Source organism: Anopheles stephensi, chromosome 2, assembly GCF_013141755.1.
Source record: "Anopheles stephensi strain Indian chromosome 2, UCI_ANSTEP_V1.0, whole genome shotgun sequence".
Lineage (NCBI taxonomy): Eukaryota > Metazoa > Arthropoda > Insecta > Diptera > Culicidae > Anopheles > Anopheles stephensi.
This window is the reverse complement of record NC_050202.1, coordinates 81,966,677-81,985,723: the sequence shown is the minus strand read 5'-3', so window position 1 is coordinate 81,985,723 and position 19,047 is coordinate 81,966,677. Positions and strand designations below refer to the sequence as shown.

At 47.9% G+C, this 19,047-nt stretch overlaps 1 protein-coding gene across 2 annotated transcripts; it reads left to right on the top strand.

Annotated features, from left to right (window-relative positions):
- The first annotated feature begins 257 nt into the window (after positions 1-257).
- On the top strand, positions 258-18,773 carry LOC118505617 (E3 ubiquitin-protein ligase MYLIP). Of its 2 annotated transcripts, none has more exons than XM_036041678.1 (4): positions 258-1,214; positions 16,036-16,955; positions 17,033-17,596; positions 17,685-18,773. In XM_036041678.1, the coding sequence occupies exons 1-4, from the start codon at positions 1,128-1,130 to the stop codon at positions 17,851-17,853; spliced, it is 1,740 nt and encodes a 579-aa protein (XP_035897571.1). In that variant the 5' UTR covers positions 258-1,127; the 3' UTR covers positions 17,854-18,773. The 2 variants fall into 2 exon arrangements, with proteins under 2 accessions (XP_035897571.1, XP_035897570.1); XM_036041677.1 differs by lacking the exon at positions 258-1,214 and adding an exon at positions 15,457-15,900.
- The last annotated feature ends 274 nt before the right edge of the window (positions 18,774-19,047 follow it).

The window sequence follows — 19,047 nt, the reverse complement described above, 5'->3', positions numbered from 1 at the left end:
GTTGTAGGATGCTTCTTGTTATGAGAAATAATTCACGCAATTTGTACTTTAATTCATTTTGCCGGTTTGCCTCCCTGCCATGTGTGCGATAGCGCCAAGCAAACTAGTTGTCTCGCTCTGCTATCGTTTGCTCTCGTTTGTTTTGCATGCGTGAACTATGGACAAACGCACGTCCACAATTAACTACGGGACAAAACCTTCGGTCAAAATACGAACCGCACAGCAGCAGCTGGCGAATGAACAAACACACATTCATTCGTGTTATTTAATTCGTTTTGTTTCACCGTATTCGCTTACAACCTCTGCTGCACAGCGCGTGCAAAACGTTCCTTGTTTCATTCGATTACAACTCGCCGAAGCTTCTGCTCACCCGTGTTAGCAATAGAAGAAACGTCTTGTGAGACAACAGTACTGAATAATTGTGAAGTTTTTCGGGGTAGAAAAAGAGCACACTTGCCCTATGTGGTACGAAGGAAAAACAAACACAACCATCCGGATGACGAGCGTGGTGTGCGGTGAAACTCGCGCTAACCAGTGAAGAAGGTGAACACGATTTCATCGGAAGTGTAATCAAAAGTGTAATTCACAAAACAATAGAATAGCAAAACAATTGTGAGGTATTTAGGATATGGTTCGGTACGAAGATTGTGCGCTACACAGCGAATGCAGCACACCGTACGGCAACAGCGACCAAGTGCATCAATCATATGGGATGCAGACAATGACCGATTTGTTTGTGCGAATGTTAGTGACATAACAGAACAAGAGCCGTGTTTGCAGATAAAAACGCACTAAACGCGCTTAGCAACAACTGTTTGGGGAGGCCCAAATCCGTACCGAAACTCCAAATCGCTAGTTTCCATACAGCAACGAATCACAGCATCAGGGACAGCTGGTAGTAGGTGTAAACAAAGGCCAACACAATCGTTAAGCGCTAGTGGATGTGTGCGTGTGTGTGTGTGTGTGTGCGTGTCGTGAAAAAGCAACGGGAAAAGTGAAGAGAAAATCGATTGATGCGTTTTACCTTTGCCGGAAAATCCAAGTGACCTTGTGCAAGGGTTAACGAAAGTGTCACAGGGTGTGAAGCTTACCTACAGTGCTATAAGAGTTACATCTGCTAGAGAAAAATGTGGTGCCTGGTGAATCTTCCCAACGGGACGACGTCCGGTGTCCAGTGTGACCCGAAAAGGATCAGCCAGGAGTGTCTGGAGAAGGTAGGTATCATTTGTGGGGAGTGTCAAAAAGACGCCATCTCAGAAACTCCGCTTCGATTGTCTTTTAAAGTTATTGTAAACGCAACGCCTGCTTCGATTACTTGGGATGTGCCGTCCCGTATGGAAGCCAAGAAGTGAAATGCACATCCCCATCTCCTGCACCACAGCTGATTGGCGATGGCGCCTGACAGTCTAGGCCGCGACCGAGAGATATGTTTGTGTTTTTTTGTTGTTGTTGCCTTGTATTGCTTCCCCCGGCTACGGGCTGCAGAAAGTGCAAAGCATGTACAGTACCGAAGGGCACAGACGCCCGCTCGCACAACTCGGGCAAAGTAGAGTTATGTGCAAACTGCGGCCACATTAGAGCAGCACACCGTGCACTAGTACTATACATGTACAGCCACTAAATCCGGTGCACCCTCTGTCTGTGTTGTCCCTTTCGCGCGTATGTTGGGAAGTGTTGGGATCCTTGATCTGTGCGCTGTTACTACGGGGTTGGAGGTGATGTCAGTAGTAGGGCGCCGTTTTCAACTTGTCAATGCATCATGCTGGGTGCAATGTACCACATCACCACCACCACTCACTTACATCCCCAGAGGTCACTAAAATTAGTCACGAACGGTTCTGTTTCTCTGGCTGCTGCGTTCCCACTAGCTTGGCTCGAATGTGAATTTGGGGTAATGGTTGCGGTATTTGGCGGTGTTATTTACCAAACTAATTGAGGGTACTACGAAAGGGTCGGGTGTGATCTCTCTCTCGTCTCTTGGGTACAAAGTTCGACTCGTCGAAACCTCATTAGCTGTGGTGTGCTTCCTCTCGGCACATGATGCAATTGCTAGATTCGGCTGCGTGAGAAAGAAGCGCACAATTAAACTATTTATCCCTCATGCCGCCAGTGTGGCGATGGTTTTTTCGAGTTTCGTTTCGTAAAACGTATTTTAGTATAAATAAGCCAATTTTGAATCACATAACACGCGGAAGTATCACTATAAACTTAAACATGGCGTCAGTTACTAGCCATTTGACAGTTGTCTACTAGGATGTTGACATTTGACAGAAGCTGTGCGCAGACTGTCCTTGTACAAATTATTATCGTGTTTCAATCCAAATACTCCTTTCATACCTGTCTGGATAGATGACACCGATGTCCTCGGCGGTCGCAAACAAGTCTTCACTCCTCTTTGTGTCAGCTATCAGCTGGCGATAGTGAGGCATTACAGGATCATAAACACTTCCACCCACAAATAAGCTTATCGTGCTGGGACGACAGACCGTGTACCCGTTCACCTTATAATGGCTTGCCCCTGCGCCCAGTGCTTTCCCTTCAATTAAACACCCGTGAGAGGTGAAGGTGTAATGAACGTTTTTCTCAGTTAATCTTCGCTACCAATAAACTGTCATTGTCGTGGCACCCTGAGATTATAAGGCGGTGGCGCACGGGGTTTTTGTTGCAAACCTCCAGTGCAACCGCTCAAGGTAATGACAATCCTTGTTTGTCGACCGGAGCGCCGAACGTCCATCCGGGAAGATGCATTTATGACTGGCATTAGCGTATTACATTGTGCCCATTGCGCAATGTAGCGACTGACGGCGATCAACTACTGCGAGGATTTGTCAAGATTTGTGGTGGTGAGTTCTTGCTGCTTGCATAACTATTTTAATATGGTTCTGTGTTCTTAACCAGCTCCCAGCTCCGGTAGCCAACAGCCGGAACGGCAAGGAGTTAGATTGGCAGCAACCAGTTCAATGTCACGCTTATCATCTGCATCCCCGCAGCCTAGCAACAAGTCGAAAACGTATGTGCGGCACCGCCTTGTTGGTTAGGTTGGTGCCCTCGCAATAGTGGTGGACACATCTAGCCTCGCGTCAATCTGGTTGGTGGCCTCCGATTAGTAGCAGCAATAAAACCTAGACCGTCGGTCACCACAACGCAAAGTTCAAAGGCATGGGGCATACCACTATGGAATGACCGGAGGCTTATCGTTTGACCGCCCGGCAAACCCCCGGTTGGTGGGTGGGTGTTGTGCTACACTTTACGGCTACTCCCACCTGTGCCCTCGCCTCCAATAATGGTTAATGGGGTGGGTTTGCGTACGCACGTCAATGCTTGTGCTCGTTTGATTATTGATTCATTTAAGGAGGTAGCTTACCGAGGGATTCATTAACTGAAACGATGACATGACGGATGATAAGCTAAACTTAACAAGTTGCTTTATGTGGACCCAATCAAAACTGACGGGTGTCATTGGCAGGTAGAAAGCTGAAATCAGGATGATGATAGACAATTGCATGATTTTGCCTAGAATTCTCAGCGTAACAGGGCAAGCACGGCTAATGCAAACTTCAAACATACATACATAATGTCTTCCGAGTGAAAGTGACTCTCCCTATCCTCATGCAGCCTCCGGCATAATCTGTCCAGTGCCTCCGGCATAATCAGCTGCATCATATCGCACCGTGCCCTCGGGTGACCTCGGGTGATGCGAGCAACATAAGCCGGTTACAACCATCGTCGGCTCCGAATTGATAAGCCCGCTGACTCGGAAGCTTGGATCACTGGAAAAAAGGGGTGTAAAAAAATTCAATCCAGCATCATAATAATGACGTAAATTGTTCGATATCATTGTAAGGTGTTAGTGGGCTAGTGCTAATATAACAAAGCGGTAGCTTTGCGGTGGTCGGATTTTTTTGCAAATTTTATATTCCGGCCTAAAATAACCCGCGGACTTTGGAACAGCTTTGGCGCGTCAGGTGTCAGTTTGGACCTTTTCAATTAGAGTTCCTATTAGCATTTCGAAGGTGCTAATAGCTACGTGTCCGTTTGTCTATCTGGCATGACGAAAAACAGCGCTTCGGTTAAAAGCATCTGCTTAAGGGAAGGAAGGAAAACGCTGGTTTGGTTTTATGCCTATGAATGAATCGAAGTTAATGTGTAATTCGTTAGCTGGAATGCGTACGTCGCTTTGCTGCGCTGAATTATCAACTAAATTGAACGCTAAATTGAATATAACGAATCACAAACAACATCCAGCAATGTGGATCATCACCGGCTGTCAGCTTCATCGGGCGCAAAACCCCGACGAGTGAATTGCTTGTGTCAATTGCGAACACCGCTCATCAGCACACGGAACGCCCCGAGAAGGCCTTACCCGTATTCGTTTGCCCGAGCTGAACAAACAAAAATATGTGTCCTCCCAAACCCAACCCAGGTCTCGATAGACTCAATTGACGAAAACATATCACACATGTTCGCTCTACTGGCGAACGGTGGTGGTAAATATTATTATCTACTTCATGGCTTTCCCCATTCTGATGGTCCGTGTAAATTGGTTTCGCCAATCGTCAAGCCGATGCGTACGAGCCGTTCCTGTTTGTTTTTGGTCTGTTTGGCTTGAAGTTCGGGGCCTAAAAATTTGCGTGCCACTCTATCTTTAGCCCTTTGTGTCCTTGACGCTTGTGTCGAATTTTGCAAACACGGCGAAACGTGAGAAGATCATTTCCATGTGCGTTGGGCGGCCGGCCACATGTATTGCGCAGCAGTAATACCACCAGGCACACCCGGCTTGTCAGTGAGATAAAGCACAGAATCTTAATTGGGTAACTACCGTTCAAAGCCGAGGTCCTCCCCCCCCCCCCCCCCCCCCCCAGCAGTATCACACTCTGGTCCACGGCAGACACAGCGTACTTCACCTGAGCAAACCTCTCAAGGAAGGCTGATTGATAAATCGGTCCGGGCCATTTGGTTTGCAGAAGAGGTCGGGGCACTTCTTCGGGTGCGTTATCGGTGTAAAAGGTGATTGTCGCGCCCGTTATACTACTGCGCATTAAGCCACCCCATTCGGGCTCCCCACACACACACACCGCTTCCTTCGCTACTCAATCCCCTTTCTGATAGTAGCAATTGGAACACGCCGGGTTGATCGCGAACCCAAAACAACCACAACACAAAGAAATCCGACACACGAAAACGGTCAGCCATTGTTGTTACTTCACGTGCGAACGCGCGCCGAAAAGAATGTAACGCAAAAATAATCAAACACATCTGTAGAATATTAAGCCACCTACGGGGCGAGACACACCTCCTTCGCTGTTTTGGTGCGTGCTGTTTTTTTCTTGCATACACCCGGCATTTCGGCCATTAGCAATCTACTGTTTGCTCTAGTAATTGGCAGACTTTTTAAGGTTGGTTGCTCATTACCCCGGGCTGATTTAGGGTTCTAAGGAAGTGTTTGTACTTCTAAAACAATTCCGCAGAGGTATAGAAGCGTGAAGATAATGAGCTACAAAAGCACCACCGCGCAATACCGTCCTTGACATGACAGTCAAAGCCACTCGCTCGTTTGCCTACAGCTACGGCTCACTCGCATAAGTTTCTAGCATCCTTTAGGCCTGTGTTGGGCTGAGCGTTACTGTTGCCGCCCGGTAAAAACAGATACAGTAGGAAGTAAGCACGATCTCACCCTGCTTGAGCACACCCAACCCCCGTCCAGCCACGCAGGTTAGAATTGATTAGCTAATCCAAGCAGAATGGCTGGCAGCAGTTGTTGACCAGGTAGATGTAGGTGGTTTGTGCGTGTGTATGCGACCGGCAGTAAACTAAGCGAATCTCATTTTACTGGCTAATGAGTACACCACCGCACACAACAGTAAAGAATTCATTAGACGAATGACTCCTGGTGCTGCTGGTACTGTTCATTTGTCTTCCGCCACTTGTGGCACGGCAGGAAATGAATTTTATTTCCATTGACGACAGGGGTTTTAGGCCGATTACCCGTGGGGTTATGTATGGGGTTTTATTTTTATTAGCATAGATAATTAATTTTTCGACGACAACGACTACTATTTAATGTTGTGGTCATTCCTGGAGAATTGTTGCCTGAACATTTAACTGCTGTTTCAGCTTACGATTTCTGAGCATTATACTTGATCCAGTTTAATAACAGAATCCAGTCGTGTCTTCATAAACAGGATGATCCATCCATGTACAGCTGCAGACAAACTAAGCCCCAGATTGAAAATAAGCCACATATCCATGCTTAGGAAGATGTCAGAAACAAATGTACTACCCTCCTAAATGTATGTAACTCACTAACATAAATTTCCCGATGGTTTTTCGGGTCACACTCCAACGGAATAACCTTGTGTGGAAAGTTTCAAGGTGGAATAAAATCGCACTCCGAAGGCTTTTTCGGTGCTGCGTTCTCGTGTTTGTGTTGTATAAGTTTCTTTTTTTCGGTAGCGTCCCTTACATCCTTTGCAAATGAGCTTATCCGTGGTTGCGTGCTTCTAAACCCATAGGAAGGTTGTATAGCAGTCATTGTAGCTTCTCCAGCGCCTGTCTGACGGTCACCTTCGATTATATTGGATCACGGTAAATAATAATAATCCTCCTCCAGGCCACCCTGACATTTGCAATCACAAGGCAAATGGAAAAATCGAGTACGAGCTTTTTTTCTGTGCTTGTTTCCTCGCTGCAATGTTGTTGAATAATTCCCTTCTTTTTGCCTGTGCATGTGTGCAAACCACAACAAACTCACGCCGCGATTCATTTCGCACTAACGGTAAACCAACCGACGCCCGGAAGCTTTGCTGCAGCTGTGGTTTTAGATCGCGCCCCGCGACTATCGATCGATTAGAGTGTGCATCCGAGTTCGCAATGTGTAATGGGATGTGATTATTGTAAAGGGCGTTTCAAAGCCCGAGCCCCGTAATCATCCGTGCACGGGCTTGTTGCACTGTTTGCTGGTGGTGGACACCCTCCGACCGAGAGGTTACGATGGGTGGTGCAATGGGTGTCGATAGAGTTTGCGCGAGGGTTGACTGACCGCGGACACTGCCATTGTTTTGTGTGTGACGGTTGTAACTGTGCTGGGTTCGGTTGGGATGACATAGAAAACGTTGACGACAGCAACGACCAGAGCCCGCCGGCACACATTATCGATGTAAATGCAAATATGCGCACCAAGAAGAGTGGCTTTGTGGTGTGCGGTGCGAGGTGTGAGATAATCGAATACTTTCACTGCCGTTTGTTGTTTTTGCTTACCACAGAGCAAACAACAAACTAACAAATGCTGTGCGAACCTTATTATTTCTTTGCGGTGGCGTTTTGAATCCGATGTTGGCTAAATCGATACGAATCCGACACAGACGCAGAGTGTTGTGTGTGGGGCTGGTTCTGGATGCTGAAGTGGCCAAGGGAAAGGTTGTATTTTTCAGCACGACGACGCAAACCCTCCCCACACAAACACACAAGACACACACGAGCTCAGAACCGTCAAGCCTTCGCTGGTTGATCTCCGCTTCTGTTTCGTTTGTGTAAAATGTCGTAAAAATAAAATTTTATTTTTATCTCTTCGACCTCGGTGATCATGCTGTGGAAGTTATGGGTGGGTGCGACGGGCGGAAAAAAGGAAAGCCGTCTTAAGAAATGTGTCCGGCGTGTGTTTGTGTGTGTGTTTTCCTCCCCTTCATTTAGGATCGCAGACTTTGACACGAAGGGAAAGATCAAACAACCAGCGCAAGTTTTGTGTTCTTAGGCACAAACCAAAAAGAGATCGACTTGGATGAAACTGGGTTACACTGTATTAAACGTGCATTTTTGGTTTTGTAGTCTAGCTACATTAATTGCAATTGCAAAGTGGATTATACATTCCGATTCACATCCAACCGAATGCAAGATCATCGCGGTGCGCCGGCAAAGCGCGCGCCTCGCATTTCCAATTGTGAGCAAAAATGCAACCTGAAGGCAAAAATACATTCGCGCGTACAAAACGCCGGTCAATGTGTGCCAGTATGTTTGCCCCCCATGCACACACACAAACACACAAACATTCATCCCCCTCCCCCCCCCCCTCCCTATGCCAAGGGGGTTGGCGAAAAGGGCGGCTGGCTGAGGAAGCCGCATACAAACCGAGTCGGACTTTGGACCCGGCGCGAAGATCACTCGCCGACCATGTGCTCCCAAAGGCCGATGAGAAGGGGAACCCTGCCTTGCATGACGGGTGCCCGACAGAGACAAACGGTGCGCGTCTGTGTCGAGCCCGAGACAAGATAGCACAAAAACACACGCTCGCTCAACTCAACCGGCCAAACGATATATACACATGCACACGAGAAGATAGTAAGCGCGCGCGCTGGCTCTCTTTCCGCGCAGACATCGTACAGGCTAAGCGAACACAAGCGAATCGCGGTGGCATTAAATGTACGTACGGATATTCGCGCACGGCCGTAACACTTGGTGCAAACAAAACAAAGCCACAGCAGCAGCAGCAATAGTAGCAGAGGCAAAGAAATATAGGTGAATAAACATACTGTAGCACAGCATTAAAAGCAGCCTTTGTGGTTGTATGTAGCGGTTTAGGTTAGAGAGAGATTTTTCACCGGGGAACTACGAGATGCTGTTTTTGATGGTGATATCCCATTGTAGAGGATCGTTTATTGAGCGTGCATTAACACTCGCTTGCACCCGGAAATGGGCAACTATTTTTCAACCTTAGCTAATGGTGTGTTGGGTAGGTGTAAAGCGTTGAAGGGCTTAAATTTCATTCCATTTTCCTCCTCCACCTTTGCATGGGAGTTGTGGTTGCGAGAGGAAAGACCCTACTAGCAAAACCTCTTGCATCGTTCACTTCATATTTCAACCCTTTTGAAATTTAAACTGAGTACGAAAAATTGTATCAAAATTTCCCCTAAATCAACATGAATTGCCAAGTGCAATATAAAGTTCCGGTTTACTGAAAAAATTGCCATACTTAGTCACAATTGATATTTCTGCTTTCAATTTCTACTTGCAATGCAACTAACGCATTTTGCCCTTAATCAACAAAAGTTATAATTTTTTTACTCTTAGGCAAAAATAGCTAAGCCGAAATTGTGCTACCACCATCGCTTCCGTAACTTTGGGCATTGATTGTTTTTTTTTCCGTAACGTTATTATTTCGCGTGGAAATAAAGGATGCCAACACACAACACCAATAAACTGCACGCTCGTGCACTTTGGATGCCGGTTTTTGTTTTTTGCTTATGCACCGTGGTACCACCACCCTTTTCCGTACATCGTTACCAGGCCAATATATTTCGTGTGCCAAAGAAAATCTGCTACCAAATAATAAAAAATGAATTGGAAAATTGCCACCAGGAAAAAAACGCTCACACATACATACATACACTCTGGGAGCGCTATTACCATTTTCGGAACAAAAGTTGTAAAGCGCTGATGCTGTGCAATCTTGCGTCCGGACCTCCGGAGTTTGCGTTGAAATTGTGGTTAGATGTTTTTTAAGGTTGACTTTCTATTTGCTCTCGTCCTGCAAATCCTCACTAGCATTCACAGATTTACCAAGGGCCACGGCACACGGCGAGAGAAGACACGGCACTAACGATGCCGCGTCAGAATTTTGCCCAGAATTCCCCACTGATTGGGTGATTAATGTGAGTGGATGCAATTGCGGGGCGCGGTGAACATCTGCGGGGCAAGGTTACACCGCATGCGTTACGTGACTAGCGGCACGAGTTCTCTGACTCGGAAGGAAGGCTGCTGACGATAGTTGCAACTGCCCTTAGTTTGCTTCAACTCTCACGCGCTCAGTTTTCCGTTAATGTGGTTCGACGTAATTGACGAACGCTAGCTACTAGCCCTCATTATCGTACAGCGTAAAGGTGTAATTGTTTTGAATGGATTTTTTTCGCTGAAATCCCTGAAATTGGCTAGCTTAATTTCCAATCAACTTGGTGTGGTATATTTCATTTGTCATCGCGTAGAACTTCTTATCATGTTAATTAGCAAACGTTGATGGGGAAACCCTTTAATTGAGTGCACGAAATTGGCAAGGAATTACAAATGTGTAACGCCGAAACGTGCCTCTCGCGAGTAAAGGTGTCCCATCATCCACCAAATTAAGTTCACTAATCCACACCGCTAAGCCCTAGTAGCCTCCCCGTTGGTTGCAGACATTTTCAAATTTCCATTGCGCTTGATTAAAACAACGGCTCAATTAGACGGGCCCACACACAGGGACCATCCCTTTATCAACACTTTGCACCAGCTTTTGGTGGTTTACATTGCACCCAATTTGGACGGGATTTTTTGTTGTGAGCAAAACCGTGACCCGAGGCACCACCCGGCTCACGGTTGCACGAGACTTGCGCTAATCCGGCCGGTCGGATATGTCATGCCCTCACCTTCACCCGATTTCCCTAAAGTCGCTTAGTCAGTGCTTCGGAAGACCAGAAAAGCTGATAAGATTATTGAGCGTCGGTTAGTCCGACACGCTCCAAAACGGGGTTTTCGTTAGAAGCTTCTTCGGACCACGGCAGGATGATGACATGGACAAAAGTATGTCCAGTATTTCCCGGCAAGCCTGCATAATCCGGCTGTGTTATGTGTGATCCGTACGTGGTTTAGTTCCGGACTAAGCTGCTACTCACGCTAAGTAAACCGGGCATGTGCGGGCATGGCTGGTACTGGTTTGTTTACACTCCTCTAGCTGCAAGCGGGAAGTGACATCGCGTTATTAGCAGTTTTTTCGGTTGCCAAATTTTCACACCTTCAACCACCGGGTTGGACTTTGAACGTGAGCTTGAACGTTGACGGTGAGTCGTGGCCAATACACGTGTTGGCTCGTTATGATGAGGAAACGTGCAGCGCTAGGGTTGCTGTCTGACGTCCCACAAAAGGGTTGTTAGGGATTAAACGGACAAAAATAGATAAGATTTTTATTAGAGTGTAGACGACTGAGGAAGTTATTGAAGGAGCATCATAATTGGGAAAATCCTTGGAGGTTTTTGGAATGACTCACGGCTACTAAACCACGGCTGGTTTGTTTACAATTTTGCAGCAATGTTTCATTTAACCTCTTTATGACATTTACCCTTCCATTTCGATGCCGGGACATCTGTGGCTTCTATGGCATATGGTTTGGTATTGGTCGACATACCCGGTCCCAAGATGGGCCAAACCGACGACGACGGTTAGGCATCGATTATTCAAAACCACGGTCACGTACCGCGCTCAACCAGATCCATACATACGCGAGCACAAGCGCGGATTTGCATTTCTAATGGTAGAATTGTTAAATCGTTAGACCTGTCAGCACAACCGTTCGTTACGATTGGGACGTGAGGCAAACAAATGGATCCTTTGCTAGTTGCTCTATTACTACACCACGGCAGATCCTTGCCCGGCGGTTTGACGGCTACTAACAACGCTACGCCAGCACCACCGTACATGGCAACGTTCCAGCAGTAGAACAGCAACAATAACTGTCCTTATTGGGTGATGACCCAATGTGCGGTATACACGCGAAATGCTCGTTTTCTGCTGGTATCCTGGTGCATGATAATTTCATCAGTCCCCCAGGCTTTCGAGGGCACTCAAATGTTGGACGAGTCAAGTGATTTGTCATGCTAAAATAAATACTTCCATCACGATCACCGCAGCGGGGTGGGAGAACGTTGGGAAGTAGAGGTTGACAAATAAGGCGGCCGAAAGTGTAAACGATGTGTTATGAAGATGTGCCAGAAGTTTCGAATTTATCCTGCCTGTCTTCTGCTCACCATAACCGGGATGACATTGTGAGTTTACCACCCCCGAACAGCTGCCGGAATCCGCGTGTATAACCTTCAATTAGGACGATGTCAACGGCACGGATGAACTGCACCGTCTCCACCCTCGCATCGCAAACGGGCGGACTTTGGAGCTGTCCATTTATCCAGCCGATGCTCTCGATGTAAAGCAACTGGTACACCTCTCTGCTTATCGGTGCGTTGATACATCGCGATCTCGATCGGTCGGTACCGCGGTATCGTTAGAGAGCGAAAGATCGCCCCCTAATTGGACCCGGCCGAGAACACGTGCTGTTCCATATGATCGCAGCGTGACTCGCACAGCATCTGACGCGCGGTGGCGGCGATCGGCAGTGAATTCCAACGGTGATGTCATCGCAGTTCACTTACGATCGTGCCTGATCGATCGTTTGCGCGTCAAGTGCCCCGGGTGCCGTGGATGGACTTTGATCGATTTTCTCTTTCTTTTACGACGACTGTTCGCCTTCAGCCGGGGGTCTGGTCGCCTAGCAACAGCCGCCACCGCTGCCGCAGATTTTATCCGGCACAACAGTGCCGCTCGATCTATGTGTTTGTACAACTCTCCAACTCCGCTCCGTACGGTTCGGGGCTTTGTGCTGAAAACGTGACTACCGTGACTACCGCTGCTCTAACCCCAGCTCCTTCCTCACCGCTGTCCACGGCTCGCTAATCCGCTGCTTCAGCTTTTACACCGTCTTTTCGGATGTTAAGATGTGTGTATGCGTGAGAGCCGGTCTCGGACGGCCTGCGAACCATCATCGCGGGATCGTGGATATGGATGGCGCTTGGGACGCATTTGGCATTTCCTTCCTTTTTAGCAAGCTTTAAGCTTTAACTCTGTAAAGCTGGTGTGAAAAAAAACTGCGAGCTAGAAAGAGAAAGGGTGAGAGGCTTCTTACTACACATCTCCAAATACGGTTGCAAATGTAGCAGATTGGCGATGTGCAGCGGCAGGTGCCGCCACACACTAGGTAACGCGCGGATAGACCTCTGCCGGGGTGTGTGTGTGTGTGTGCGTGTTTCTGTACGCACCAACGGTGGAACAAAACAGTTCGTGTTTGCCGTTGCCATTCGGTTCGCTGCTCGAGTGGGTCCAAAGTCCAAAACACCGTTTTGCCGTACACCGTACACAAACCGTACAAAGTCCAAAGTTTTCATAGTTTTGGAGAAGTGTGTGAAGCACGGCGACGGTGCCGATAAAACGGCGATGAGCAAACCCGGCAAAGCCGCCCGTTAAAAGAGACAGCGGAATTGTGAGAAAAACGTGTACGTAAGCACGTTGGACCCAGCTGCATTTTTAGAGGTCGAGGAAATGTGACACAATTTTCACTGCAGTATTTCTGCATTTCTGAGAACCTTTTGCGTTGAAAGAGATTTGGATGAGCTACCCTTATATCCAACCGTATGATAAGCAGGTTCACGAAAATTGTTTCAACATGCTCATGCGTGTCATTTCGGCTGAAAGACACTCATCAATTCTTATGCAAGCCAATGTCAATGACGCGGCAAAGTACCTCGCTCAGTCAGGGACACAAGAGAAAAAAAAATGGTGACGAGTTCTTTGTTCAGTTTGTAAACCTGAGCTAGTCGCCCAAATTTGTAGCAGATTTTCATAGCCTTTATTGTGTCGTAATTCTAGAACGCCTCTCTGTGTGACGCATCATGGCGGAGCTAGACTACTAGAAACCTCTTCAGCTGGTTCTTCCTTCCACCGAGGCCATTAAAACAAACACTTGACGATGGCTGGGGGCCGCGCGCTATCTTGCAGCCGTTGTGGAGTACCAATTAAGCTCCCACGAGGAAGCTAGGTGCGGGTACTTTTTGCCAGCACAGGGTGGTACCATCGACTACTCTGTTATCGACTGATAAGCTCGTTTCGTTCAATTAAGGTAAACAACAAGGCAACTGCTTTGCTCCCCCCCCCCCTCCACATCCTCAAGAAACCCTCAAGGCGGGGAAAGATACAAAGCACGGGAACAAAGCGCCTTTTTTTGTTGTTCGTCCCAACAGTGACGACGCCACAGCGAGGCGGCGTCGTGTATGCGTGGGTCATTTATTTAATATGTGGAAGTCGTCGGCGCGATCACGCACAAACAGTAAAGAAAAGGAAAAAAAAGAACAAGTCTGCAGGGTTTTAATATGCCACCAAGTGCCGCGAACGAGGAGAATCGAGGAGACAATCGTGAAAACAAACAAAGGTCCAAAGTCCAACCGGCACTTCGGGGGGTTGGTTGGGTGGTTCGGACGCGCCCGTGTGGAGTGGGTGCGTTTTTTCTGAAGTGCCAGTCCAGTGGAGTCGGTGTGGAGTGCTGGATTTCTCTCTGTCGCTGAGTAGCAAAGCGAAAACTTTCTTTGTCGCGCTGGATTTTGCATACCGTGTTGGATTATGGCATTACCTAACCATCCCCAAGATAAATGATGTTGTTCGTTTATTGGCAAGGGGAGTAATTCGCTGGCCTCGCAATTACCTGGCCCTAGCCAATCCCCAGCACCCGTTGGCTAATGGAGGAAACGATAAATTACCCCCTTAATCTCATCGCCAAGCCCCACGCGAGGTAGCAACCTTCTTGGAGCACAGTTCCATACCAAATGTGGGTCATCCCACGCGACGTTGAGATGAACTGGCACCCAGCGCACAGATAAACATAAGGCATCGTCGAGCGTTCTTCAGCAGCAGAGACACTTGAACGACCCTTTTTGGATCTTATTTTTTTCGAACGCTCGTAGTAGCCACGATACGACTGCGTCGGGTGAAACTTACTTTTCATCGATTTCAACCCGTGCGACATAAACAACATCTTGGCTTTGGTGTGTCTTGGGGTTTGGTGGGTGTCTCGCTCGGCGCGATTCTAGTCCCCCAAAAACCGGTACGGCCGGTAACGGACGTAAAACCAAACATTCGGATTCGGAAACGGGTTTGCGCCTTTTTCTTATTTAAATCAACCTTTTCTGTGTGTATCGAATCCATCCGATGGCTCGACTCGAAAAACAGCGAAAAGCAAGGCTAACGTTTCGTAAACAACGGATCGAGTTGTGGATTTGTGAGGAGCTTGTGATCCTCACTACTCGGGGCGGAACTGAGTGAGCGGGGAGACAGAAAGGATAGCGTGGATGATTTACTGTCACCTCGGCGGGGCTGGTTGGATTCAAATAACATTGAAAGTAATAGCCAGAGGACACACCTTCGGCGAGCAAAAAGATTGGAAGATTCTTAATGTCCTACCGTAGGAGGAGTATCGGCTCGTGGTTGGGCAAGTTTCGCCACTGGAGTTGGAGTGCCGTAAGAGTATGAATGAAGAATGAGCCTTCGAGGATCATCTTTATTCAACATGGAAACGTACGGTTTGTATTGGGACGTAATTGAAAGAGAAATTGAATTGAAAGACGCATTATGCAGTGTGCATCATTAACACATTCCACTTGAGACATCAAACAGCAAACAGAGCAAACTCTTTACCTAACACTCCTAACCCGGTTCATCATCGATTCCCAATCGAGAACACTCAAGATGGCGGCTTGTAAGGTAAATGTTTGTCCCACGCCGTCATATCGTGTGCTTGCTCTGTTTATCGAGCGATAGCAGTAGACCGTACTCCACCGACTCGGAGGGCTCGGGGGGTAGTTTTTGGTGTGCTGATAAGACGGAACAACCACCCTGTGTTAATTACACCCCTTCACATTCTCCGGGATTGTGTACCGTGGTGTTGATAAGCAATTGGACAGAGTGTCTGCGGTGTGTGTGTGCGTTCGACAACAGTGTTCGGCAAAGATGGGTCGAGAGCACGGGATTCGATCAATGCTCTTCTTCTGGTGGTAGCAATGAGCTGAAACCCACCACTGTTGCATGTCTGACAGAGTTTCTGGATGTTTTCTGAAGAGGGTGGCACAAGAATGGATAACAGATGAACAAACGATGGTTTACATGTTCGCTGCTAGAATTTCGATGAACGTTCAGTGTATCTGGGAGTTGTCTTGCCGGGGGACAAAGCATCTATTCTATTGCGTAGCAGCAGCAGCAGCAGCAGCAGCTGGTTTGTGGCTTGTTATCAAATGGGGTGAATGTATGATAAAGAGCTGCTTCACTAATGGTGATCAATGCTGGGTGAGGGGATGATCGTTTGCTTGAAGAATGGGATAGAATTGTTAGAGTTTGGAGCAGAAATGGCGCTAGAAAGATGGACCAAAGTATAAAGACGAATGTGACTCACGTTTTCCTTCTTCTTCTTTTTACTTGTAGGTGTGTGCCGATCTGGGAATCATCTGCGAAACCGATTACTTCGGCCTGATCCCGGTACGCGATGGCGATAGTGTGGCGGATGTGGATGAGGGCACCGCCAAGCAGTGGATCAACCTGCGCAATCCGCTCCATCTCTACACGAACGATCGTACGCATCCGATCGTGTTTTCGCTTCGCGTTAAGTTCTGGGTACCGGCACATCTGATCCTGCAGGGTAGCGTGCGCACCCTGTTCTTTATGCAGGCGCGCCAGGAACTGTTCGATGGCCATTTGCGACCCTCGAGCTGGGCTAATGCGGCCTACCTGGCAGCGCTGCTCCTGCAAGCCGACGGCTTCAAGTACGATCCGGCCAAAGTTCCAAGTGTGAGCGAAACACCAATCGCTGCTCCGGGATCGAGCTCGGTGACTTCATCTCCGGAACGCCGGCCAGCACAAGGACTGCGCCGTCCATCGAAACGAAAGTGTTCCGAAATTGAATGTAAACGGGGCAGTGTTAGCTCGCAGAGTAGTGGAAGCTCGGGGACGACGGGCGTACCATTGGATGATAGTGTCCAACTGGCGGGTCAAGTCACCGGCGCCCCGTCGGTAGGTGATGGACCTACCAATGCACCAAAGAATATTTACCACCGTTACGGTGCGCTGCGACCTGCATTTGAAGAGGGCGACGAGGAGGATCGGACGGCGGAGGTTCTGCAGCCGGCCAACTATTACCAGCTGATTGCTCAGGAGCACGAGAAACTGTCGCGAATTCGCATGACCCCGACGTCGGCACAATACTGGCTGCTGGAGGAAATCTGCAGCCTGGTCGGGTACGGGGAGGAGATCTTCGAGGGCGTAACAATTGCCGAACCGGCGGTAGTGTGCAAAATCGGCGTAAGCCCGCACGGACTTACGATTGTTAAGGACGACGAAAAGTATAGGTAAGTCGGACGAGAGTCTCGTAACGCCAGAGATGGTATGCCGTACTGAACCATTCTCTCTCCTTTTTTCATTGCAGCGTTCCATTCACCGCAGTAAAGGCGGCCAAATCGATTAAGCGTTCCTTCCGGTTGACGTACATGAACGAGAATCACGAGGAAACGCACGTGGAACTGAAGCTGCCGTACCACCGGACCGCAGCCTCCCTCTACCGGGCCATCACGGAAAAGCACGTCTTCTACTCGTGCGAAACGGTACGCCCAATCGTAACGACACAGTTCATACGCGATCTCAAAGGCACGATCGTGTCCATGTTCAACGAGGACACCGAGCTCGGCAAACGGTACGTGTTTGACATTCAGCGCACCTGCCGGGAGGTGTACGATGCGGCACGGCGGACACTACACGCCCGTGGCATCGAGATCGCTCCCAGTGCGGACGAGCATGCGGAAACACCGGCTGCCGCGCTCGGCCGGTTGGAGGAAAGCCTCCGGACGCGGCAGGAAGAATCGGGCCAGCTGGAGAAGCTGCTCGACGAACGGATACGGGAAGCGATCACCTGTCCGATCTGTGCGGATGGTGAGATCGACACGACCTTCCTGCCGTGCGGTCACATGACTGCCTGCAGAGCCTGTGCCGTACAGTAAGTATTGTGTGATGATTTGCAAAGAGAGAGAGAGAGAGAGAGTTCTCACTAACAAGTCGCTGTTTCCTATCCTCCTGCTCCACAGATGCGACCGCTGTCCATTGTGCCGTGCCAACATCGAAACTACCAGTAAAATCTTTCTGCCTCCCCTGCTACAGTCACGCAAGGGTGGTGCAGGTTCGAACGAGAGCCGACGGTCGTCGGACATCGAGACGACAGCTGCTAAAGTAGCTGCCGCACCATTGGTACAATAGTTCTGGATGAAGTTGCGCATTACGTCCGCTTGCAGCACATTGTAGGAGAGGGGGGAGATTTGTTAGATAAGCGAATTGGTGATATTATTTGTTAATCGTACTGTTGTGAATAAACCCGGTGGGAATGGTTTCGAGTGGAAGGATTTGATAGGCGAAATGGGCAAGAAAAACAAGGTACGCTTTAGGACAAGAGGAAAACAATGATAGAAGTACGAAGTACGACATCAGGAACACAGATATATAGTCAATGAATCAATGCAAATCTTTAAAATTACCACTAGTTGTGTGCACCGTGGCGTGTAGAGATAGCAGGCGCACGAGAAGAGGAGGTTTAGCTCGTAGGATGATGATGATGTTAAGTTTACCGCTGTTATGTATTGGTTAATTTTAAAATCAGTGATAGATTTACGTTTTTTTTGTTTTATGAATCAAAACCAATAGTCAAAACACAACGCAGAAGCGCAGAATCGTTGAGCTTATAAGGCCTGTCAGACTTTTCGTAGGGCGTGAGCTCTGGTTGTGAGTGAGTCAACGATTTGTTGGTAGTATTTGATGTTAAGTATTTTTACTTTTCTTACTAAACGCACTTAATGTACGGTACGGTAGCCATTTTACCACCTTATCCCGGTGCTGATGCAGCTCCATCGGATGGTTTTCGGCGCGGACCACCCGCTTCCGGTTACGTTGCCGTGTGCTAACAAACACATATCTATAAATTTCCTGTCGATTGCATCAAGCACGGTTTTGATTACCATGTGTAAGATATTAGTAGTTGTTAATGGCCAAGCTCTTCCAAGAAGTGCATGGCACATCATAAATGGTGGCATTCTCCAGCTTACGTAAATGCAAATAAAAAAGCAAAAACAATAATAACAAGAGCAATGGTATTGAGAAGTTATCCAACTCGTCCAAATGCAAATCTGGTGTAAATGGGTGTTTTTTTTTGTTCTTCCTTAATTTGTGATAATATCCGTAGCTCCGCAAACATTACTGCGTACGAGTCCGGCGTACGATTTGATGGCCGGCTTTGTGGTGTAAAAGGCCGTCCCGTTACCCTGTATTTCTAGTATTCTAGTGGTTTGTTTAATTTTATGTACAAATGTTTCCAACCGCTTTCATTTAATCCAACGGTCAAATTAAATAATTTCAAAAAACAAAACAATTTTTCGAAATTAACTGACAGCTCATTGCATG

Coding starts and splice junctions, on each gene's coding strand:
- LOC118505617 (XM_036041677.1), top strand. CDS start 15,643: ATGTCTGACAGAGTTTCTGGATGTTTTCTGAAGAGGGTGGCACAAGAA. Junction 16,956..17,032: donor AAGGACGACGAAAAGTATAG/GTAAGTCGGACG, acceptor TTTTCATTGCAG/CGTTCCATTCACCGCAGTAA. Junction 17,597..17,684: donor TGCAGAGCCTGTGCCGTACA/GTAAGTATTGTG, acceptor CCTGCTCCACAG/ATGCGACCGCTGTCCATTGT.